We start from the raw sequence: 26020 nt of genomic DNA, 5'->3' as shown, positions 1-26020 counted from the left end.
CAGATCGTAGCCTTTTCTAGTCAACCTTTCCAGAGTGGATTTGAGAGGTGAGAGTGCGCCCCAATCTCTTTTGCCATCTCTAGCCTCTATTAGTGAAGAGATTCTTAAGAGGCCTCCTCCTTCCTGTTCTCAAGCCACCACAGCTTCTCCTTCCAGGTAAATTGCATTATAGGCCAGCCATTGCGATGGATTTTGTTTTTTATGAAATGAAATCAAGTCACATAAGTGCAGGTGGCTGGAAAGCAGTTTAAAACATGCTGGATATAAAAGTATATGCTCTTTTAATGACTAAAAATAGTTATGTTTACAGGTGTTCCAGGATTTAATGAGGGTATCCCCCCCCCCCAGCTTTGAAATGAAACAAGGAAATGTGTTTCTTGCACAGTGAAAGGACTGAAAAACAAACTTTTCTTTTTCTTAATCAGGGGAAAAAAACCATTGAAGGAACCTAGCTTATTGTCAATATATTAAAGGGGCAGATTTTGAAATGCTTATTGCCAAAATCAGGGCAAATATAATCATGACCAAGAAAACAAATGCAGAAATGGTGACACAAGTGCAGAGTTACTTTTGTCTTGTTTTTACCTGTTAAATATGGAAACCACGTCCTTCACTTGCTAGGTCTTACGTAGCAAAAAGCTCAGAAAAAAAGAATGCAAACACACTGCCTATACCACCTGAAAAATGGATAGTAAAGCAATAAAGCATTTTTAAAAAATCAAAGTTTGTATTTACTACTTAAAACGGAGCAAGGAAGGAACACATATTACCCAATTCCAGAATTGAATAAGGCTAATAAAAAGTCTCTCTTGAGTATACTCAAACTATCGTATTTTTGGAGTATAAGACACAGCGGCGTATAAGACGCACCAAGATTTTCACTCATTTCTGCCCTCCCCAGCCCCCAGGAGCAATCTGAAAGCCTCTTAAAGCTACACAAGGCCATTTTGGTGAAGGGGGTGGGCTTTCGGAAGGTGAAAAATGCTGTATTCAGTGTATAAGACGCACCCAGATTTTCAGCCTCTTTTTTGAGGGAAAAAGATGTGTCTTATACTATGAAAAATACAGTATCTGTTTAGAAGAGCAGAATATCATCTGTTTCGATTAGGGCTCTGAATTTTCAATTGGATTCAGATAATCTGGACAAAGTACATTTGAGACACAAAGAAAGGAACCACCCAGCATTTTGACGTGGATTTAGACCATGTTCCTTTTTCTGCAGATCCTTGGCCTGTACCAAGAGCAAACCAGAACTGAGAAAAATTGTGACAGGGATTGTTTTAAAATGGGCTTTGGGGAATGCAATTGCTTCATTTTGCTTTGTTTAATTACTTTCCAATAATTGTCCTATCTTTTTGCTTCCCGTAGATTGTTTGAGGGGCGATCTCCGAGAAAGCCTGAGAAGCTGAAAACCCTTTTTTGCTACTTCCGAAGAGTCACTGAAAAAAGTAAAGTGGCTAATCTCGTAGCCTTTTCTCTGCCCCAGGGGAATTAAGCCTTTAACTCTCCGGTTTAATGACTGGCAGATCGTGACAAATGGTGAATGTCAGTCCTTCAGCTTTGGGGTCTCTTTCATCTGAACCAGGCATGAGAACTTCAGCAGAGGGAGATCTTAACCTCTTAAGAATGTAAAAAATATATAGGAAGAAGTCACCCCATTATTATCAAATCAGAACAGCTTGACCCTAAGAAATGGGTTGCACTATTAGTGTTACCTCTGCAACTAATAATAATGACGTCACCAAGTAGCAAACAGCTTTGAAAAAACAGCGGTCTAAGTCATTGAACAGTGCAGATGGTCCTCAATTTACGACCACATTTGAGCTCAAGGTTTCTGTTCTTGACATTTGTTGAGTGAGTTTTGCCCATTTAATGACCTTTCTTGCCACAGTCGTTAAGTGAATCACTGCAGTTCTTTAGTGTGTGAACACAATGGTTAAGTGAATCCGGCTTCCCCATTGACTTTGCCTGTCAGGAAATCGCAAAAAGGGATCATGTGTCCCCGGAGCACTGCGACCGTCATTAATACAAGTCAATTGCCAAGTACCTGAATTTTGGTACATGACCACAGGAATCCTGCAAAGGCCATAACTCTGAAAAATGGTCACTTTTTCAGTATGGTTGTAATTCTGAACGGTCATTGAATGAACTATACATTTATCAACCATTCGTTTAGTGACCATTTAAAGTTACAACGGCACTGAAAAAAGTGACTTACGACTGTTTTTCTTACGACTGTTGCAGCATCCTTAGGATCAAAATTTGGACGCTTGGCAGCTGGTTCATACTTATGATCCTTGCAGTGTCCCGGGGCCACGTGGTCCACGTTTTGTGACCTGACAGGCAACGTCTACGGGGAAGCTTAACAACTCTGTTCACTTAATAACCCTGTGACTAACTTAACTGCAGTGATTCACTTAACCGTGGGCAAGAAAGTTTGTAAAATGGGGGGGCAACTCATTTAATGACTATCTTACTTAACAATTGGAATTGTGGGCTCCATGGTGGCCATAAGTCGAAAACTGCCTACCTCCGATTAATCAACTTCAGTTTATTGCCAGGCAGCATCATGTGTTCCCCTCCAGCCTTGGCGTTTAGATGATACCGAGGCAGATCCAAATACTTTGCCTTGTTAATCAACTTCAGCAACTCATCCATGTAGGAAGATAACATTTCACTGCCCTCCTTTAATAAGTGAGTGGAATAGTACCTATTCATCTGTTATAGAAATTAAAATAAAACTCTCATGCTTCCCAACTTTCATACTACAAAACCGGTTGAGAGCTGTTTGTAATATTACCGTATTTTTTGGAGTATAAGACACACCAAGATATTGAGGTATTTTTTTTTAAAAAAAAAGTTTTTGCACTCTGCAGACCTCCCCACTGCACGCCTAATTTTTTGTGTAAAACGGGGCATGCAGAAAGTTTGAGAGGCCTGCAAAGTGCTCCTGGGGGCAAAAACAAGCAAAAAACAGTCTGTTTTTCATGAAAATGGATCCATTTTTTGCCAAAAAAAGGGCATGGATAGCCTTTAGGAGGCTTGTAGAGTGCTCCTGGGGGCTGGGTGGGGGGCAAAAATGAAGAAAAAACGGCCCGTTTTCACTCCTTTTTGCCCTCCCCAGCCTCCAGGAGCACTTTGCAGACCTCCCAAACTCTCTGCACGTCCATTTTCATGAAGGGAGCAGGGTTTTGGGAGGCCAAAAATGCTGTATTCAGTGTATAAGACGCACCCAGATTTTCACCCTCTTTTTGGGGGGGGAAAGGTGTGTCTTATACTCTGAAAAATATGGTATTCCATTTGCTGAAAATCAAAAGCTTTGCCTTTTTTAGTCTAGAGAGGAATCAGGGAATCAGGTCTAGGGAAAGGAAGGGTGATGGGGTGATAGCATCATTCTAATATCAAAGGGGCTGCCACAAGGAAGAGGGGGGGGTTTCCTAACGGAGAGTGCAGTGAACCCATGGAAGGGCTTGCCTTGGGAAGTTGTGGGTGCTCCGTCACTGGAGATTTTAAAGAAAGAGATTGGACAGCCATTTGTCTGAAATAGTAGAGGGTCTCCTGCTTGAGCAGGGGTTGGACTAGAAACCTCCAAGTTCCCTTCCAACTCTTGTGCTGTTCTGCTTTTAGAAGGTGAAAGCTTTATTTGGGCGTCATTAGCTCTTCATACAAGTCACTTTGTGGTGAAACAAAAGATGAATGCAGATATTGCTGGGGGGGGGAATGGAACAAGGCTTCCGACAAACCTCTTGAATCCCTTACAGCTTCTAAATAGTTTAATAAGACTCTTTAAATATTTTCCATAGAGAATTTTCCAGGAATATTGCATTCTGCTCCATTCATGTCTCCGTTAAGCAAATCCATTAGCCGAATCATTGCAAAACACAAGAGATGAGGCATCTCCACAAGAATAAACGAAAGTAAAGTAAAATAAACTTGTTTCCTCCAGTACAATGCTTATCCAGAAAACTGTCTGGGTCCAGCTCTGATTTTTCCAATATGCTTGGGTAGAATGGCAACCTTAATTATTAGTAGGCATCCAAGTTTATGTATTCTGTTGTCTATTTTATTTTAATGTTTAAACTTTTAATGCTTAATGTTTTCATGTTTTTTTTAAATCTTCTAATTGTATTTTGCTCATATTTATGAGACTATAAACCATCCAGAGTCGCGTGGTAGTATGGTGGGCGGCATATGAATTTAATAATGAACAGTGGCTGCAGATTGAAGTTATAGATATTGGAGTTACTAATATTTCTCTGTTTTGGTCTGTTTGCTTATAAGAACCCACTGGGCTTGTGACATTTACCAGACAGTGTCTGCAGGAATTTCCAGAATGGGAAAGGTAAAGTCAAACAAAATCTCCTTTTTTAATTTATATTTGTTTCAATGCATTACAGTGAAAGCTTGGCCAAGAATAAGATTCAAAATGCAAATTGAAACAGAGTGTATCTCAACAAATAGCTGTTGTCACTATTACAAGTTAAAAGTAACATCTTGTTGTGCAATTAGTAAGCAAGGTAGCAACATTTTGTAACCTGAATCGTTACTTCAGGGTTGTTACCAGTCAGGAACAAACAACATAAAGAGAAACAGGATTTCCCGAGTAACTGAAAAAGAATGGGCATAACAAGTGATAAAGGTATATAAGAGCAGCTGATTCCACTTCTCTGGAACCATATAGATCAGGGGTCTCCAGCCTCGGCAACTTTAAGACCTGTGGACCAACTCCCAGAATTCCCCAGCCAGCTATGCAAGGCTATGCTATGCCTGGGGAATTCTGGCCGTTGAAATCCACAGATCTTAATGTTGCCAAGGCTGGACACCCTAATATAGATAAAACCATTGAGGGAAAGAAAGTCCATATATCCGATGTTCATATAAAAGGAGCGCCAGACCAAGAGGTGGGTTTTACAACAAAACCATTTTGTATGTTATGAAGGTGACTATTTTTATTTCTAAAGGAGAAAAGCAACTTTTATTTTGCATGAAAATCCTCAAGCACTCCGTTTTGATAGAAATAGATAACTTGTCATCCTGATCTTAAACCTTCAACAACACAAAGTCTTTAATTTGCCATTCTTCTTTAAGAATTACCCTGAAACTGATGGTGGACTTGCTTCTTGTCACTGCTATTTTGGTAAATCGGTAAATCTATAAAGCCACAGTTAAGGGTACAGCTGCCAATACGTTTATCTCCTTGCAATCTGCAAATGACACATTTTATTTCAGCAGGGTTCAATGAAAGATAATAAAAAGGTTCTGAGGTATGATTTACAAATCAGCAATGTGGTTGGCACAACAAGGTGTTGTACCCAAAATCGTCCCCTGAGGTTCCTTTACATCCATTTCCAGCTGACAGATTGCATTAAGAACCAAGTTCATGATGCAACTTTGGGGCAGGCGCAAAAAAAGACGCAGCACAATCGGGGTATGAAACCTGCAAGAAGTACAGCCTGTTTTCTGTACAGTTTTCCTGCTGTTTGGGGACTTTTCGTTAGTTGAAGAGGCAGCAGCAGCTTTATTAATGGGCACAGAGCATATTAAGATGAGGACCAAAAAAAAAAATCAACAACCCCCCGCCATGTTGCTTTGATGTGCTTCTTTTTACAGATCTCCGAAAAAATTGCCCAGATTGCATGTCACCTATGAAGGGACGATTGAGAGCAACGGGCAGGGAATGCTCCAGGTAGGCGTAGAATCTGCACATATCTACAAATCAGTTCTGTGCTAGGTTATGTCAAAGCTATCACACATCACGTTGCAACATAGATCTATTGGCTCAGTTTCCTATCTTGAGAAAAGCCTTTTTGACTTACAGTCGGAAGACCTAGATGGAGCTTAGGCTTGGTTAGTTTTCCAAGTCAGGTGAAGATTGACAAGTGTCGGAGGAGAGGGGCCAGGGTAGAGGAGTGACAGGCTGCCAATTTTTCAGTTTTTGCCCTTTTTTAAACAAGAAACAAGTTCAGGAAGCTTCATCTGCTGTGGGAGGAATAATTTTGACCTGAAAACCAGTCAGCCAGAACAGTTTGATAAGGAGCCTGTCTCGTCCATAATCCTTAGGCATTGTTTGCATATTTGCAAACCGGCGAGAGAAGAATTTTGAAGTGCGTGAAGTACTCTGACCTACATCGGTTGTTCGTTTGTCTTCTACTTTGAACCCAAATAAATAAGTGTTTCAAATATCCTTTTATTTTCCTTAAACCTTTGGGCATGCTCATTCTATTCACAGCAGAGTGAGTTTGTGGTGACAATGCTGGATAAGGTTCAAATCTGTGTTTAACTAAAAACTCACTCCAGAACAGCCACTTTCTCTCACCATTGTTTCTCCACTTTGGCAACTTGAAAACATGTGGACTTCTGAATTCTGGGGATTGAAATCCATGCATGCCTAAAGATGCCAAGGCTGAGGAACCTCAGTCTAAGCAGCATTGTGAGATTATCGTTGTGGGGATAAAGTAGGATCTTCTTCACAATAATTGTCCTTTAATCCTGAAAAAAGGGCAGGCCCTAAGTGTAAGAGCCATGAACCACAAGCAAGCCACTCAAATAAATTTTGGATGCAGCTCAAAATTCTCCCTTTGCAAAAGCACAACAAAGGGTTATGCGTATTCCTTTTCAATAGTTATCTTTGACTTTTGTTGTTAAGTGGGTTATGATTGTGACATGCATTTTATAAACCAAAATAGTAAATTGAGGGCATTTGCGAAGAGACAACAGTTGTGTGATTAAGAAGATTGTGCATCACATATCCTGGAGTTAAGAGAAGTTCCGTATTTTTCAGAGTATAAGACGCACAAGAGTATAAGACCCACCAAGATTCTGAAGAGGTAAATTTTTTAAAAAAGTTTTTGCCCTCCCCAGCCCCCAGGAGCACTCTGCAGGCCTCCCAAACCCTCTGAAATCTGGGGCACGCAGAGAGTTTGGGAGGCCTGCAAAGTGTTTCAGGGGGCCGGGGAGGGCAAAAACGTGATGTGTGCGGGCTCGATCATCCTAAAGGGTAAGGTTTTTATCAATCTCAATCCGCTTTTCTCTACCCCTCCCCACGGCAAGGCAGGACTAAACATATCTCTCCACCCTTTATTTTTTTCCCCTTCCCTCTGACCAGCGACCATGCAGAGCCACTTGGTCTCTTCTCTTCAGTGAGGAGAGAAAGACACGTGACGGCTGCTGAACGGCAGCTACTGCACTCGACCGGGAAGGGCCCATTGGGCGAGGAGGGGTGGGGATCCTTTCCATTTGGATTAATGGTTCCTTGTGGTGGTGCCTGAGCAGCAAAAGGGAAGCCCAAAGAATACAACCTGGCAAGGCTGCCTCCTTGAAAAACCGGGCTGGCTCACAGCCCTCTTTGCAACCCCGCTTCCTTATTCTCGGTGCAAAAGCAGGTGCCAGGCTCTTTGCTGCGTGACAGATCCAGGTAGATTGGAGGTGGGGGTGGAGGAAGAGAGGAGGAACAGCCTCCTCTCCACGAAGGCTTTTCTCAGGACACTAGATTGGGAAGTTAAAAACCTGGAATGGGATACAATTAAGCTCCTGAGATCGCTTCGCTGCCACCTCAAAACGCTGTTACTGTGATCTCTGCCACCTGGTACTGCCGAAGAAGAGGCAGGTGAAGTGGGCTCTGCAGAGATTGTTGTAACAGCATTTTTGGGTGGCAGCGCAACGATCCAAAGCCAAAGGCTTTAAAATCAAGCTTGATTGTACCCTATTCCAGGTTTTTAACTTCCCAATCTAGCGTCCTGAGAAATCTAGCGTCTCTGAGGAACATTTCATTTGCAGGAGGAGGAGATGGGCGGCATATACAAAAGCCTCTGAGTAACTGAGAAAAAAAACCATGCTTGGAACCTGTTGAAAACCGCCACCTGAAAAGCACGGCTTTCATTCCCAGTTACTCAAGAGGCTTTTGTATATGCCGTCATCCTCCTCGTCCTGCAAATGAGAGGTGTCTCAGAGATGCTAGATTTCTTAGGACACTAGGTTGGGAAGTTAAAACTTGGAATAGGGTACAATCAAGCTTGATTCAAAGCCTTCTGCCCCGTGGAAAAAAGAGCAGCTCCACTCTCGCGCTCTTCCCGCTGACACTGCTCGGCCTGAAACATGAGGATCATGGAGGAAAGCGTTTTCAGGCTGAGCAGCAGCAGCAGGGAGACTACACACCTCCTGAGCTGCGGGAAGCGGCTGCCAGCAATGCCCTCAGGGCAAAGACATTGCGAGCGGGGAAGGCTCAACCCCTCAGGAACCATCAAGCCCTTGCTGCCCCTCTGACACCCGTGAGGATCGTGGAGGAAAACATTTTCAGGTAGTGGATCCTTTCCGAATTCCAAAAACGGTGCATGCAGAAGGCGCTGCCACCTGAAAGCTCTTTCCTCCACGATCCTCACATTTCAGGTGGCGGATCTGGCCAGGAGAAAAGAGAATGCACGTCTGCGGTGGGAGGAGGCTGAGCGGGTGTCAGAGGGGTGGCAAGCACTTGGCGGCTCCGGAGGGAGCCTTCAAAATGCTTTCAAAGCAATTCCCTGGGTCGCTTCGGGAATCAGACTCCATGTGGAAGTGAGGATCCCCATCACCAGGAACCAAAAATCTGACGCGCGGACCAGGTGGGCGACGCTACATTTGGAGTATAAGAAACATCCAGATTTTCATCCTCTTTTGGGGGGTAAAAAGGTGCGTCTTATACTCCGAAAAATACGGTAACTGAAATTAATTGCATAAAAGAATGAGGAAATTGGTCTCATATGCAACCTCAGAAAATACACTAGTTTCTCAAATTGGAGAATATGCAGAAACATATTGTGAATATAATGCTAGAAGGCAGCTTGATGCCAGTTTTTAGTTGCCACTTAACTAAATTGATTCAGTGGCAGATGATCATAAATTTGATTAAGAGCTTCTCAGAAAATGGCCAGCCATTTGTGTTCATACAACATTTTTTATGGGTCTTAATTTTGATTAGCGTTTTTGGGTACTACTACTATGTGTAGTTAAGTCAGTAGTACTTGTCCTTGCTGTAGATGGCTATCCCATTCAGGAATGGCTCAGTTTTTAAGGGAGGAGGGAAGATCTTTAAAGCCCCTGTTGATCATGAAGCAGCCATTCCAGAATGGTAACTCTGTGGGAAGGGGAATGAAAAATACGTTTGGCTGCATTGTTGTGCTTTAATAAATTTACTTTTGACTGCACCCAGAACATTTTCACCAGTGAGATGGGATTGTCAGTCCTGTTTAAGCTTGCTGGATCTCTGATCCTGAATAAACAAAGCAAATTGCCTTGCTAAGACGTACTGTAGCCAGACTAAATATTTTAAAGATAATATTGGTTTTTAATTATTTGGTATTTTGAGCAACGCTTCAAAGGCAAGCTTTTGCACCATTTTTATCGTAGCCTTTGGCGTTCTTAGCATATTTGCATAGCTTAGAAGTGCAGTTTAAGAAACCTCAAATGAACATTAGGCTAGCCATGAACAATGAACAAAGTCGAGTGGCTTGTGATCAGAATCAACCACGTAGTTGTCAGCCACAAGAGATGGGCATTTCCGTTCGTTTTTGGATTTATTGAATGGGGTCAGCAAAGGCAGATATTCAGAAATTAACGCTCAGCGTATCTTGTCAGGTGGACTTTGCCAACCGCTTTGTCGGAGGGGGCGTCACTGGTGCAGGATTGGTACAAGAAGAAATCCGCTTCTTAATCAATCCAGAATTGATCGTCTCTCGTCTCATTACGGAGGTCCTGGATCACAATGAATGTCTGATCATCACAGGTGAGTAACTCTTGCCTACAGATGGATTCCTGTGGATTGCAGAACTCGGCTTGATTCACAGGTGCACTGGTAAAAAGCGAGTCAAGATTGACCATGCTCTAGAATTGAGATTGTACAGGGAGATCTGAATTGTCTTTGTGGTAAGGGCTCCTTGGTGCTCTCTGTGCTTGCTTGTTTTCTTCAAAATGTCTCATTACCCAACTAGGTAACATCATGAGTGCTAGATGAAGTTACCTAGTTTTGGTAATGAACCATCTGGAAGGAAACAAGCAAGCTCAGAGAGCACCAAGGAGCCCTCATTTCAACCCTGAACTACAAATATTCTCCTTCTTTAGTCTTTGTTGTATTGCATAGAACGAAGGGCCGTGCCTGTTACTTTTCTACAATGTGGGATTCCTTAGTCATATTTTTCATAGTTAACTAGCTTTTCCATTCCACAATCAGAGAAACATTTAAAAAGAGCAGCTCTCTAGATTCATAGTTCACTTTGAAGCAGTTGGTGCTATTATTTCCCTTATTTTCTCCCCATCTTTAGGTTTGGGTCTTCTTGGTAATTCATAGAATTTCTGGTCCTTCTATAAAAAGGTTTTCTTGCGAAAGCCACTGGAAATCTTTATCCGCACAACAGTTGGTTCATTTAAGACCAAAACCACAAGAAGTCACCTTTGCTGCAAGATTTAGCCTTCTTTAAAATTGTCTAGTCAATTCATGAGTCCTAGAAGAAAAATCACCTATTGATTAAACAAAAAGTGATCGCTTATATTGAATAATGAAAGAAGGCAATGGTTTCTCGGTTTACCAGAACAGAATACTGCCATTTTTAGCAGGGCCATTCCTGTAGCATTTTGCAGCTTTTAGCTTCTAATGCATATGGGGATTTAATTTTGAGGATCGATTTAGAAAATGGAATCTCATTTCCCATCGTTTGGCAAAGCCCCGTGGTTTTTATTAGAGGCCGAGTATATCACAGAGATTTTTCCTGTGCGACCTATTGAATAAGAAATGTGACAATCTTTATAAACACTCTAGAGGTTGTTACTTAAGTGGATTCATGGCTGTGGGGTTTTTGCAAAACATTTTTGCAGAAAAATGTTCTTGGTAACAGCTAAATAACTCTTGTATAGATGCTTCGGTTTGATTGGAAAATAAAGTCCATTTTTAAAGAGCAGCGGTGCTAGGTGTTGGCAAATTAGTTTGAAGAAGTAAAGAGAACGTGGAAAACAGGAAGATGAGAAATGAACTGGTTGTGTTTATGTTGATTTGAAGATACTGTTAAAAGGAAGGTGAATAAATAAATCAATTGCCCTTAGATCGTTTTAAAGTGTTGCTTAAACGTAAGTAAAATTGATAGGCTTTAACAGGATCCAAATGACAATGAATTTATGTGTGATTGAGAGTACTTTAAAATTATAATTTCATCATTAATCTGTATGAAAATCTTCCCAATAGGAAGTGTAGTTAGTTTGAACTGAGAGAGCTAACCCAGGGAGCAACTAGAGAATAGTCTTGTGGTCTTTATGAATTGTTTGCTAAATGTCAGTATTGTTTGCATATTAGTACCTGATGATCCTGCAAGGCTTGGCAGAAAGGGATTAAAAACAATTCTTGCTGGTAAATCAAACATTTTTGGATCCTGCATCCAAAAGGTGAAGATTCTTAAGGTGCAAACCAAAGTAAAATTCTTTTTCAAACCCTATAGTTATTCTGGTGTTTTCTAATTAATATTTGTGGTGCAGCGTTCTACTCTCTTAATGGAAAATGCCACTTCATCATCTTCATTATATCTCTGGCTGGCTTCCACCTCTACTTAAGCAGGTTTTTGCTGTGTGCAGCTATCAGTCTGATAGATTACATTTTTTCAGTGATGTATCTTGACTCAGTGGCCTAATGGATAAGACTGTGCTGCTGAATTTTGCAGAAGAGATTGAGAAATTGCAAATAAATTAGATTTGTTGCAACTGACCGGCATCTGCTTGAAATCATCCCAGTAACAAATATGAGATCAGTCATGCAAAAAACACAAATAGATACCTTTCCTAACCCACCAATGAATCAAAAGAACCTCGTGATCCAATAATTGTATTCTGAGATGTTTTGTTTCTTGCTTTGATAGTTGCAGACAGAATGTGAAAATTAATAAATCCAAGTGTTTCATTTATATAACTCTAAAATTTAAAATTAATATAATAGGAAGCTTTTATGAATATGGTGGATTTTCAGTGGGTGGTTTTCCTATGCAGAATCAGCTGTGATAGCTGGGGAAATTGGGAAAACGTCTGCTTTAAGAGCTCAAAAAATAGGTGTTCTGTGTGCCTTTCAAGCCATTTTCAGAGTCAATGCGTCAGACCCGTAGTTCCAAATGGTGCCATTGGTGAGGGAATTCTGGCAGTTGAAGTCCACACATCTTTACGTTGCAAAGTTGAGAAACACTGATTTAGAATAGGCTACATTTCCTGGGGAGAGATCTTCCCCTTTGTAATGATCTTCTGTGCTTCTATTTTTTAATATCCCATCCAGGTTACTTTTGGCTTCATCGTTCTTCTCCTTCCTTCCCATTGCTGACCTTGAAAACTGAGAAAAGCTGGAGAGAGATCCAGAAAATGCTAGAATAAAGTAAAATGCTCATCTGAAAATGAGTTCTTTAATGACACATTTTTTTTAATTCAGGGACTGAACAGTACAGTGAATATACTGGCTATGCAGAAACCTACCAGTGGGCCAGGAGCCATGAAGATGACAGGCCCAGGTAAAATTCTGACCCTCCAGATTAACTTTAAATAATAGAATTTGTATTGACATAATTTTGGGGAAATCTGCAACAAAAAGTAGGTATTCTTCAGAAATCCAGGCCATCATTTCTTCCAAGCAGGACACTTCAGTCTTCCCTCCTTCATTTCATTTGATTGCTTTATCTTCCCCTTTCCGTCAATCACTTGGATGGGTTATAATTAAAAAAAATATTACTAATAAAAATACTAAAAACATTTTAAAATAGTAAAGAATTGATTTATGGGTTGGGGCCATTTTGATCTCCAAAAGAAGGAGAAATATTTTTTTTTCATTCCTTCCTTGAACCATATTCTGCATCTGCTAACTGTGCTCACTGTTGCTTGCTCTTTTCATCTCTCTGTAAAAAAAATCTAAAATCCCAGTTATACTAAAAAACTATCTATCTATTGGGTTCTGTCACCTATTTTTGGTTCCTTGAACTTGAGGATGGAAGAAGGGATCATCAGGATATTGTTGTTTTTCTACAATCCTCCAACGCCTTGAGTTTGAGTGGAGCTTCCATTGTCCGTTGTTTATGGGAAGAAGGTCAAGAACCATGAAATGGCTGGGAGAATCCTGAGATCTGAGATCTGCTTGCGAAGAGCTAAGAAAGATATAATCGGTCTTCAAGAATGACAGACAGGGTATTAGTTTCCTCTTGTGCCATATTATCCAGTGTTCTCTGCCCAGCAGGGCTAGATGTTGTAGAAGAGGATGCTGAAAACAATGTTGATATTATTTTCTTCACCTTGAAGTATCATTGTATTTGTAATCCACTGAGTATAAATCGTTATAATTCCAATCCAATTTGTAATCCACATATGAATCCCCACAAAAGGAGGACAAAAAGAAAGAATGAAAAGAAAAACCCCAAAAAGAGAAGAAAAAGAAAAGAAAAAACCTTTGTAATCCAAATCCAAATTTCAGAATTTTACTTCTTCAGGTTCTTCTTACCTTAAAACAAATTACCTCAGGAACAGGAAAAATAAAATAAAAATAAAATTTGTAATCCAAATCAGCCCACCAAGAAGATAAAAAATATATAGAATTAAAAATAAGAAAACAGATAACAGTCACTAAAAAAGCAAAACTCTTATTTCAGAGTATCCAAAAAACAAAAAGAAAAGAAAATCCTTATAGTCTATTTCTACTATTTCACCTTTGAAGTCCCAAGAGCTGCACTATTCCAGCAAGAAGCAAAAACAAAGTTCCCCATGTTCTACTCTCTATCAATCAAAACAATTACTTATTTCAATTCACAGGCTCCCAAGGTCACATCTCATCCTGGCTTTTATGTCCTCCAATTTACACTGGTATCTCTAGATGGCACTGTTGTTCAATTCAAAGAAAAAAAGTTTTATAAACAAAAGAAACAACAAAAAGTTTGTATAGTCACTTTAGCTTTAATTATCAATCCCTAATTTGAATACCCAGTCTGGTTTTCTGACTTTATTCTTCAAACCAATCTTTCTCAGCCAGTTTTATTTTTTCCCCTTTGTTCTTTTAGCTCCATCTGCCTTCCTCGCAACTATTCTATTGGAGGTGGAGCCCCCACTTCCACCTCCTCTCTTTAAGCCATACTCTCCTCTCTCTGTTGTTCCAAGGAGGTTCAAAAAGAAAAGAAAATTTGGGTGTGTCTGTGTGATCTCATTCAGACCGTTCACACCTTTCTTCCTCGTCCACACTTTTGCTGTGGCTGCCCCAGCTTTGTAGCGGCTCGCAATGCCTGCCTTCACAGCTGTCAGTTTGGGAAGCTTCCTCCAATTCAATCAGGGAATTTGCAGAGTCCCTGGAATCATCGGGGTTCGCTCATCCCGGCTCACTGTCCCAACAGGATGGCTTCGGTCCCAAAGGACCGCCCCGATAGCTTGAATATCGGCGATTCCCTCAGGAGCCCCAAAAGGAAATGTCGTCTCGTTGAAAACGAGATGACATTTGGACTTTAGCTATTCATTTTAAGTTAGTTTCATTGCATTACATTACACTAGTCAAAAACAAAAACGTACCAGCATTAAATGATTCACACACAGTAGTTTTAACACAGTACTTATGGATCATTGGGGGCAAAAAAAAAAAACCAAGCAAAAGAAAGGACAATTAAAGGCTTGGACATTATGTTAACAACTACAAAATCTTCGACCAGTACACTCAAAAATCTTCTTTCTTAGCTGTTTGTGGAAAAAGAATGTTGACGAATAACATATATGAAAAGTTCACTGCTGCAAACCAGAGCTAGATTTCTCTTTCCTGTGCTGTGTAATTCTTTTCATTGATCTTCATGTTCCTAAATGTAGTTCATATTTTGACAGGTTCCCAATGCTGAGGCTATAACCAAGAAAAACATGCCCGCCTGCCATGAGCAGCAATAATAATAATAATAATAATAATAATAATAATAATAATAATAATAATAATAACAACAACAACAACAACAACAACAACAACAACAATAAGCTACCAACCAGCCTCAAAGGCTGTGAATCTCACCAAAGATTAACCACGCAATAATAATTAATAATAATAATAATAATAATAATAATAATAATAATAATAATAATAATAATAATAATAATGAAGGTTTTAGAGAATGAGAAAGTCAAGATCTTGTGGGACTTCAGAATTCAGATTGACAGGCACTTGGGCTACAATACATGACATAACAATAGTTGAAAAGAAAAAAGTATGGTTCGTTGACATTGCAATACCTGGTGATGCACGACTTGAAGATAAACAGCAAGGGAAAAATCACAAAGTACCAGGACTTGCAAATTGAAGTTGAGCGACTGTGGAAAAGGAAATTGTGTGTTGTCCCGATTGTAATTGGAGCACTTAGAGCAGTGGTTCTCAACCTGTGGGTCGGGACCCCTTGGGGGGTCAAACGACCCTTTCACAGGGGCGCCTAAGTCCATCGGAAAATACGTATTTTCGATGGTCTTAGGAACCGAGACACCAATTTTATGGTTGGGGGTCATCACAACATGAGGAACTGTATTAAAGGGTCGTAGCATTGGGAAGGTTGAGAACCACTGACTTAGAGTAATACCTATAAAGGGCTACCAACACCTGAACTGACCAGCCAATGGAAGAAATCAACATGCAGGATGATGATCCTTCTGTGCAACAACTCAAAAGTGTAGAGCTAAGTGATCTAGCAAAAATGCTGAAAGAAAAAATTGAAAACCACATCAAAGAAAATGTAGAAAGAAAAAGACTACCTACCATTCGCAAAGCGCATAGCAAATGAGTGAAAGATCTGTTAACTGCTGTGAACATTTTAACTTCCATTTCGTCCAGCACATTATATGAAACCAATCATTTAATGTATAGCACAGCTGCCAATATAACTGCAGAACTGGGTTATAAAATGCCCCCCACCAAAACCCCACTTGAACATCAAAGTGGAAAATTTGACTTGAAATAAAAAAAACTATGAGGGGATGTCAGCAATCTGAAGTACTTGAAAGAAGGAAAACTAAAGAACAAAATGATTAAAAATAGTTCACACAAAAAATACAACCTGGAGATAAAAATAGGAGAAATCATGGAAGAACTAAAACCATATGTAATAGCAACAGCAAAGAAAATTGAAAGATACAAAGGACGAATAAAACAATATCATGAAAATGTCCAGTTCAGAAGAAACCAACACCTCTTCTACCGGTCCCTCAATGAAAATCGAATCCAAACTAATGTTCACCCATGTAAAGAAAAAACTTTGAAATTTTGGAAAGAACTGGGAAAACCCAGTAGAATACAACAAAACTGCCTCCTGGATCAAAGATATTCAATAACAAACAACACGAAACAAAATGGAAAATATTTTAATAAAAACTGATATGGTGGCAAAACAAGCAAAAAAGGTCAAGAACTGGAGTGTGCCTGGCCTGGACGAACTGTATGTATACTGGCTAAAATATCTGATCAGCCTCCATCATCACCTGGCCACTCAATTTGATCAAATGCTTCAAAATGCAAACAGTGAAGAATGGTTAACAGCTGGTCGAACATACTTGATAATGAAAGATCCAGAAAAGGGCATAGAACCAGGCAACTATTGCCCAATTACTTGTCTGCCAACAAGGTTCAAACGTTTTACAAGAATACTGGCAAATTCAGTATTCAGTCATCTGATGGAAAACAGTTTGTATCCAGTAGAACAAAAAGGAAATTATAAAAAATCAACAGGAACAAAAGATCAGCTGCTCATAGACAAAATGGTACTAAAAAATGCAAAATGAAGAAAAACAAATTAAAATATGGCGTGGATTGATTACAAGAAGGCATTTGACTAATTACGCCATAGCTGGATTAACACCTGTCTGGAAAACTTTGGAATCAGCAAAAATATTTGTACATTTTTGAAAGCAAATATGCAAAAATGGAAAACAGTTCTAATAGCAAATGGAGAGAACATATCAAATCTCAAGGCAACATGGCAAGATGAGCCATCTACTATACGTGGATGACTTAAAAATGTATGCCAAAAGCCCAACTCAACTTAAATCAATACTCAACACAGTTCAACTGTTCAGCAGTAACATCAAAATGAACTTTGGACTTGAAAAATGTGATACATTATCCATGCAGTGAGGAAAAATGGAAAAAATAGAAGAAATAGAACTGGGAAATGGAAGCATAGTGAAAGCTAGGCAAAGGATGACGGTTACAAATACCTAGGCATATTGGGAGCAGATAACATCTTGAATGGAAAAGTCAAAAAGTCAACACAAAAGGAATACATCAGGAGGGTCCGCAAAATATTAAAATCAAAGCTGAATGCTGGAAATATAGTTAAAGCCATTAATGCATGGGCAGTTCCAGTGATAATGCTACAGCTGGAATCATCAACTGGACTTAGGCTGAACTGGAAAACTTGAACCGGAAAACGCAAAAACTTTTGAATATGTATTATGCTTTACATCCGCGAAGTGACATTGACAGGTTGTACCTGCCACGAAAAATAGGGGGCAGGGGGCTATTGCAAATCCATCAAAATCTGGAAGGAGAAAAATGAAGTTTGAATGATTATGTGAACCAAAGCACCAAAAGATTGTTGTAGGCTGTGAAAACAGAGAACATTATGGCAACAACAGAAACAAAGGCAGAATTAAGGAAAAACAGCTGGATGACAGAGTAAATAGATGGAAAACCAAAGCTTTGCATGGACAGCATTTGAAAAACATTGAAGGAATATGTGATGACAACTTGATAAGGACATGGTTTAAGGTGGGAACCATTAAGAAAGAAACAGAAGGTTTAATGCTCGCTGCTCAAGAATAAGCACTACAAACGAATGCCATGAAAGCAAAGATACAAAAATCCACTGACAATCCAAACTGTCAACTTTGCAACAACAAAGTTGAAACTGCATTTAATATGTGAATACAGCAAAATCACAAAAACTGATTACCAAGGTAGACATGACCAACTTGCTAAATTAATCCACAGGTCATTATGTAAAAAATGCAATTTACCGGTAAATGGAAACATAAAATTGAAAAAGTTATAAAAAATGAGAAGGTGAAGATCTTGTGGGACTTTTGAATACAGACGGATCGTGATTTGGAACACCACATGCCAGATATCACGAATGTCGAAAACCGAAGTGTACAATTTATTGACATCGCAGTACCAGGAGATGCCAGAGTCGATGAAAAAGAACTGGAAAAAATCACAAAATACTGTGACCTGGCCATCGAAACCACCCGATTATGGATGAAACATGTAACAGTGATACCCATTGTCATCGGGGCACTTGGTACCATGTCCAGGAATTGTATAAGATACATCAACAAATTGCAGCTTCCTGCAATAACACCAGCGGAACTGCAAAAAACTGTGCTACTCGGAACATTCTACATCTTAACATTGTACTTGGTTGATACCTAGGACACTGGCAGCCACCCGTATCAACCATTAGCACCAGTCATTGGTATTTGTGATACATTTTTGAATGTTCAGTTGACTGAGTTTCATGTTTAATAAAGTATATAATAATAATAATATTTTTTTAAAAAAAATCTTCATGTAGAGAAAAAAATGGCTAATTTTCACATTTGTAAAGAAGACTGACCTCCCACTTGAACCGTTTCCATAATATCTGCTAGGGTTATTTTTTTCCCCCTAAATACAAATTGGGAATTTGGGAAGGGAGGGTAGCGCCAGTCAGACACAGCCGTCCATAGAGGTTTTGCATAATTAATCATGCCCTGTGTTTATTATAAATATGCCAATGGTGGACCAAGACTTGAGGGCTGCACCTGAAAGTTAGAGTTTCAGCGTAAAGCAAAGAAATGCTAAAGAAAAAAAGAATTTATTCTTTGAATTGGACATATGACATTCCTGTTACTATGATAATCTACATAGCCACATTTTTAGTGGGGGAGGTTGACAATCCTGGAGTGTGGCCGATTTGACATTCTCGCCATGAAATATATTTAGGGGACAAAATATCTTGTCTTCTCCCCTCTCATCTGTCTTCTTCAATTTTAATACAGATTATTGGTAATCTAGTTGAACATTGCCTTTCCTAATGCTTGTTTTTGTGCTCTGAGGTTTCGGTTAATCCCTTGAGAGATGAACTCATATCTGTCTTATTTATATGACTAATTACAACATATTCTTCCTCCCCCTCTCTCTCTTCCTCTCTCCCTCCCTCCCTCTCCCCCTCTCTCTTCCCTTTTGCCAGGGATGAATGGCAGAGACGCTGCACAGAAATTGTGGCTATAGATGCTTTTCATTTCAGACGTTTTCTGGATCAGTTCGCTCCGGAGAAAATTAGAAGAGAGCTGAACAAGGCCAGTAATCCCTTTTGCCCTTTCTTTTCTTCTTTTCAGCTGTGTCCTTAATGTTGGATTGACCATGTGGTTAAAAACAGCCAATCCACTAAAAAAAAGAGGAAAGTTTATCAGCCCCATTATCGTGGCATGCCTTTGAAAAACCAAGGCTGCCAGGGGCTGTGAGCTTTTTGTCTGCCCGCAGGCTTTCTGTGGTTTCTCTCGTCCCGGTCTCCCTCCACATCACCTTCCAGCTGTCGCAACAGGAAACTGGGGCTGCGGGGCTTTTGGAGGAGATTCAAGACTGAAAGGTAAACCTGACTCTCCTTGCAGTTAAATCTCAGGGGTTTTTGGCTGCCGTGAGCGCTCGCCACTTCTGCAGCTTCAGGTCAGAGGGATGTGGAGCACGGATGGGACAGGGGAAGGATGAAATCAAGCTCTTTCTTCTGCTCTCGAATTCTGTGTGATCACTGACTAAGCAGTCCAGGCAGTTCAAATGAATATAAAGGTTTATTGCAAGCTTAAGCTCTTGACAAGAATCTGAACTACTAACAGTCCAAAGCAAATAAGCAGTAGATGTCAGTCAAAGGAATTCAAGGGGGTTTAGACTTAGATCTCTTGTGGGCAGGAAAGGATTCAAGACTGATGACACGCTTGACCTCTCCCTCAGGCTCAGCATGATGGTCATCTCCTGTAAATTAATTTCACTTTGCAGTTCTCCAGTCTTCTGTCTTCATCGTGCTGTCCCAAGTATAGGAAGTGCATCGCTTCTTTCTTAGCAAAGGGTCGCCTTCCTGTCACCGTCATTGCTACTTGAAAAGAAAAGTCAAGTATTCTTAACGAGGAGTTTTCATGAAAACCAAGTTACTGAAGCCGCAGAGAATTCATAGCCTCTGTCGTAGCTTGATTAAAACCACCATTCTTGTTGGAAATTGATCTCATGTGTCCCCCAATGACTCAGGTGTGGGCTCCATTAGAAACCCTGATGCTTTCTTGCATTTATATATGGAAGCTTTGTCTTTCCAAGGACTTTTTTTAATGCAATTCAAGGTTAAATCCTATCATTTTGAACAAATAGTAAAAATATTCACTTAAAGTTGATCAGTAGAAACATCAGCTCCTGTATAGGGAAACATCTAAGCCAAGAGATAAAGTATTTATTTATTTATTTATTTATTTATTTATTTATTTATTTATTTATTTATTTATTTATTTTATTCGATTTATCAGTCGCGCCCTCTCCGCGAAGGGACTCGGGGCGACGTACAATCAAATATATAGGTGTGTGGCATGGAGGAGGTAAATACATCAACATTTAAACAATTCAAATAGAAATAAAAGCCACAAAGTTAAGATAAATAACAGTAAAATTACAACAATTAAAACAGTTAAAATACCCAAAAGATTTAAATTTACAGTTTAAAATTGCCAGGGAGGTTAGAGAGTTCTAATTAAGCCAGGCCGGCTAGTTGGAACAGGTGGGTCTTGAGTTTCGTGCGGAAGGAGCGGAGATCAGTCGTTGTCCTAATATCTGGGGGGAGGTCGTAACCATCGGCCCTTCTCCCCCTTGTCTCCCCTTGTCTCGACAGCTCAGCTGAAAGAGAAGCAGCACACTTTCCCTGCTGCTGAATTACACTTTCCATCTTCCCAGGAGAAACTCACCTAGATAACGTCTCTTGAAGGCAGCCACAGTTTCTCCTTGCCTGGAGCTGGAGAAGCATCCCAGTGCAGGTCACCTGTTGTGGAAACTCCACTTCAGATGAAAAATGGGGTCATCTTCCTCCTCTCCGTTGACCACTGTCTTCTCTTCATTTGCTTTAGCCTTAATACAGATCTTAGCAGCTGCCGAGGCTGGGCGCGACGTGGTTTATTTCACCTTTGGAGATGCTGAATTGATGAGAGACATTTACAGCATGCACACGTTTCTGAGCGAGAGGGGCCAAGCGGTGGGTACGTATCGTCTCCCTCCCTTCCCTTGGAAAGCATCACAGACAGCACAGAAGGGAGGGGCAATACTTACTAGGATAGGTCAAGAAAAACACCTTGGAATTTTTTTTTAAAAAAAACCTGAATTTGGTATTGACAAGTCAAATTGGGGTGAACTAAATTTGACAGAATAATTTTATTGTCACTTTGAATGTAGACTAATCAGCATACATTAAAGTGAAACTTCATTGGATGGAGCTCTCAAATTTACACTACATAATCATGACAGAATAAATAAATGCAAAATTATGCATATACCTGCATATGTTCTATGACACAGAGAATCAACACAGTCTAGTTCGGATGTATGGGGGTGTAGGGTCTCTCACAATGCTTCGAGCTTTAAGGACATAGCGCTTATAAGCAGTGCCCTGAATCAAGAGAGTGAGCTTCCTACAATCTTCTTGGTTGTCCTCACCACTCTCTATATGGGCTTTTTATCTGAGGCACTGCTGTCACGAAAACAAACAGGGATGCAGTTTGTTAAAATGCTCTCAACCGTGCCTCTGTAAAACACTTTCAATTGTACCCCTGTAAAAAGTGGCCAGGACAGAAGGAGAAAGATGTGCTTGCGTTCTCTGATGCAGGAAATGCAGACACTGATTTGCACGCTTTGTTAAAGATGATGTGTGAAGAGATCAGTTCAGATTGTTAGTTATCTGCACCCCCAGATACTTCATACTGTTGACCACCCCTACAGCTGCATAAACCAAGCTAACATGCTTTCCATGAGAATAAAAGCTGAGGACCATGGAACTTATATATCGTAACGTATCACCACTGGCTCTTGCTGCATGTATTCCCAAAAACTATTGAGTAGTGGTCTCCAACCTCCTTAGAAATGTCTCCCCAGTTTGTAATTTTTAATGGGTAGTTGTCTTTTGATCCATGCAATTATGTGGCCTTTAATGTGCTTTTAATCTGCACATTGGATTGCCTAGAATCTTCTTTTGAGTTGGGCAGCTTTTTTATTTATTTGTTTGTTTCTTTGTTTGTTTTACATCCTACCTTGATTATTTTTACAAATAACTCAAGACAGCGAACCTACCCAACATATTTTCCTCCGCTTATTTTCCCTATAACAAAAGCACTGAGCTGGGCTCAGAGAGAAGACCTGGCACAAAGACACCCAGCTGGTTTTTAGGGCTAAGGCAGGACTAGAACTCGTGGTGCCTTGCTTTCTAGCCTGGTGCCTTAACTACTAGACCAGCGATGGCGAACCTTTTTTGGCTCGCGTGCCACAAGTGGGGGGAGCGCGGGGGGGTCGTGTGTGGGCGTGCCGCACCCATAATGCAAGGCGTGATCCCCCAGTGCGCATGCGCACACAACGCCCCCCCCCCATTTTTACATGCTTTTTTCGCCCTCCCCAGGCTCCAGAGGCTTTATAGGAGCCTGGAGAGGGCGAAAAGAGCCTCCCCTGCCCCCCCCCCGGAGGCCCTCCAGAGGCTTCAGGGACCGTCCGGAGGCTTCCCTGAAGCCTTTGGAACGCTTAAAACGACCCTCCGAGCAACCCAGAAGTCACTTCCAGTTTGCTCGGAGGGTAGTTTTAAGCGTTCCGAAGGCTTCAGGGAAGCCTCCGGACGGTCCCTGAAGCCTCCGGGGGGGGGGGAGGCTCTTTTCACCCTCCCCAGGCTCCTATAAAGCCTCTGGAGCCTGGGGAAGGCGAAAAATAGCTTTTAAAAAGGTGAACTCAGCTGGCCAGCGCGCACATGCCCTGAAAATGGCTCCGCGTGCCACTTGTGGCACGCGTGCCATAGGTTCGCCATCACTGTACTAGACCAAGCTGGCTCTGAGGGAATCACAGTGGTTTAAGTGAATCAGCCGGGGTGGTTGACAACTGCTGTGGCAAGGAAGGCCATAAAATTGGGCAAAACTCACTTAATACATGTCTCATTTAGCAGCAGAAATTTTGGGCTCTGTTGTGGTCATAAGTCAAGGACCTGTATGTAAATTTTTGTTTTTCTCTCTGTTTTCTTTCCATTTTCCAGGAGATGTTTACAAGCTGTTGCTTCGATACTACAATGAGGAATGCAGGTGTTGCTCTACATCAAGGCCAGAAGTCAAGCTGTACTCTTTCATCTACAATACAGTTGAGTCCTACATGAACCCTCCCGAGGAGGAGAAAGGGCGGGGTTTGGATGATTAAGAGTGACTGCGCGCCCAACGAACGTGCTTTTCCTTTTCCCTATAAACTGTCAGTTGGATTGCTGGGTTTCATATATAGTTGTCTGAAGACCAACACTAATATTTGAGAAGAAATCTGTTTTCTTTCCAAAGCAGAAAGTAAACTTGATCAGAGCATACAGAGCATTTTTCTTCCCTCGCCAAGAAATGACGGTTGGCAGAAGATTTCCATTCCTTATAGTATTCTCTGAAAATAGATTGATACAGGCCTGCCTTTCTATTTTTATAATTTCTCAGTGTCCACATACATTTATGTATGGAGTTCACTGGCATAGGCTTACGTTCCCCATGTGAATGAGTGATTTCTTTAGCACACACGCCAGCCGTATAACTTTAAAGGGGTAGATGTGAAGAAAAAAACCCAAAGAAAATATGGAAATATATATATTTTGCATTACATACACAATTCAAGTCATCTTGATTTTTTTTCATTTAGATTTTACTTTTTCAAACACTCACTTTCTTCTGTGTTAACAAAAGGCAAGAATAACAGAGAAAAAATGAGTTATCCAGAACTCCCCTCTGCATGGAAAGCGGCTGGAAGAGGACAGGAAGGGAGAATGGGAAAGGCAGTGGGGGTTGATGTAGACTTACATTGTAAAAACCTATAACAAGGACCATCTATTTATGATATAATGAAATTGCTTTTTTAAAAAAAATAATTGCACAAAGTTCTTTGCTGGATGTTGTGATCCTGCTGAGAGGCAAATAGAGACCTATATTATTTAAATGTACAATAAGAACCAGGACTGTTATACTTAGGGGGTTCATTATATAATGATAAAACCTCTGTGCAGCAGGCATCGGGTGGATTTGAAGGTCATTAAAAGGGATTGACCATCCATCAGGGCCTCAGCTCCACAGAACAGGCTTGCTCCCTCTTTCCTAGCCTCCTTTCCAAGAAAAAGTTCTGAGAAAAGTTACCTCGGAGGTGGGGGCAGAAAGGAAAGGAAATTTGGCAAAGAGAGAAGAAGGGAGGTGATCCGCCAGGAGATGCTGTACAAACGGCCTTCTGTCCAGTTGAGAGAGGAGGCCGATGGGGAGGAGAGACAAAGCAGCCCGAAGAAAGCTTGGCTAGTTAGCAAAAAAGGGAGCCTGGCCAACCATTTCTCCTGCTTCAGAGGGAAAGAGCTCAGGGCTGGAGAGAGGAATGGGCCTCCTGATGGAAGAAGAAGCTCATTCTAGGACAGGTCCACAGCTTCTCATCACATCTTCCGGAATGGCTCCATCCTGCCCCTCTCCTCCCCCTCCCCCTCCCCCGGTGTGGAACACGCCTCCCGCGGGCAGCTCCCTTTCCCCCTCGTCAGGGAGGGACAGTTGTGGGATCGTTGTCCAGCCAACAAGCCGCTGCAGCCAAACCGCAGCTTTTCTCTCTCAGCCAATCCTTATGGGCACCGGGCGATAGATTACAAAAACTGGCAGGTTGGGCAGTTGATTCTTGGCTTTTACTGGAGCACTGGGGGATCTTGATCTTCTGCTTCAGGATTCCTTTTGGTAATGGAAAAAAAAAAATCGATGGATGTTTTTCTCCACACCAGCCTTTGGGTATATTCATTTGAAGGCTCTCCCTTCTAGTTCTTTGACAACAGGTTATCAAAAACTTCATATATGGTGTTGTTTGCATAGGTTTATGTTGGTGTTTCTCAACCCTGGCAACCCTTAAATGTGTGGACTTCAACTCCCAGAATTCCCAACAGGGCTGGCTGGGGAATTCTGGGAGTCAAAGTTCACAATTATAAAGTGGCCACGGTTGAGAAACACTGATCTCAGTTGTATGTATCCTATATCTCGAATAAACTTCTGTGGCCAATTATTTCAAGTCTTGAAAATGACTTGTTTAATTTTTGTCCAGATTCCCCGATTTTTGGCTTAATTGTGGAAAGAAGGGGAGAAGGGGCATTTCATTTTCATCACCTCTTGTTTGTATCTTTCTCTTGTAGTAGCTGCAAACCTTCATGGTATTTTCATAGCTAAAAGGGATGGAAATGCATTCTTTAAAAAAATGAAAATTGATCCTTTCACTTCATGTTCCATGCTCCTGAGAACTGAAGGATCTCTCTTCGGTCTGGAGAACCTTAGGTTGTCTAGTACAATCCATATCCAAGAGCAAGTTGACTGAATAATACACAAGTTTATTAAAAGACCATAAAATAGTGAAGAAATACCCAGGAGGAAGCTGGGCTTAACTAAATGGTTTAGTTTCAACAAGAACATGTGAACACCTAAGATAATTTTGAAGGAAACCCGATGAGCTTTGAGTACATATACAACACCAGCAGCCACACTTGTTTCTAGTCCATAGCCCCAAAAAGTCCATGTTAACAAGGGCCCTTGTATCCTGGAGGATTTCACATCAGATTCCTGGGAAGTGTATATTCTTTTCTTTGCAGCTTCTGTCTGGGAAAACATGAAAATTGTGCTCCTTGTTTTTTAACTTCAATTGCATTTGCTTGTGGATGTTACCAATTGGCCTCATAGATGTTGAATTGTTAAAGGTTCAAAGGGATTATACCCTACACGTCAGTTGTGAATATATTCTGATCTAAGTGGA

The 26020-nt window shown here is 40.8% G+C and overlaps 1 protein-coding gene across 3 annotated transcripts in view; it reads left to right on the top strand.

Annotated features, from left to right (window-relative positions):
- Positions 1-23875, top strand: part of PARG (poly(ADP-ribose) glycohydrolase) — a gene marked incomplete at its 5' end in the record, with an annotated part of 97428 nt that extends 73553 nt beyond the window's left edge. For all 3 annotated transcript variants that reach the window (XM_081954410.1, XM_081954409.1, XM_081954408.1), the window contains 9 exons: positions 1369-1448; positions 4282-4342; positions 5611-5686; positions 9607-9754; positions 12422-12500; positions 19212-19320; positions 19505-19610; positions 21121-21249; positions 23274-23875. In XM_081954410.1, the coding sequence (XP_081810536.1) occupies positions 1369-1448; positions 4282-4342; positions 5611-5686; positions 9607-9754; positions 12422-12500; positions 19212-19320; positions 19505-19610; positions 21121-21249; positions 23274-23431 (946 nt within the window). In that variant the 3' untranslated portion in view covers positions 23432-23875. The remainder of the gene's footprint in view (positions 1-1368; positions 1449-4281; positions 4343-5610; positions 5687-9606; positions 9755-12421; positions 12501-19211; positions 19321-19504; positions 19611-21120; positions 21250-23273) is intronic.
- Positions 23876-26020: the final 2145 nt, after the last annotated feature.

The sequence above is a fragment of the Natrix helvetica genome (genome assembly GCF_964273705.1).
Source record: "Natrix helvetica genome assembly, chromosome: 5".
NCBI lineage: Eukaryota > Metazoa > Chordata > Lepidosauria > Squamata > Natricidae > Natrix > Natrix helvetica.
Note: the sequence above shows the minus strand (reverse complement) of the source record. Positions and strands in the feature narration are given on the sequence as shown.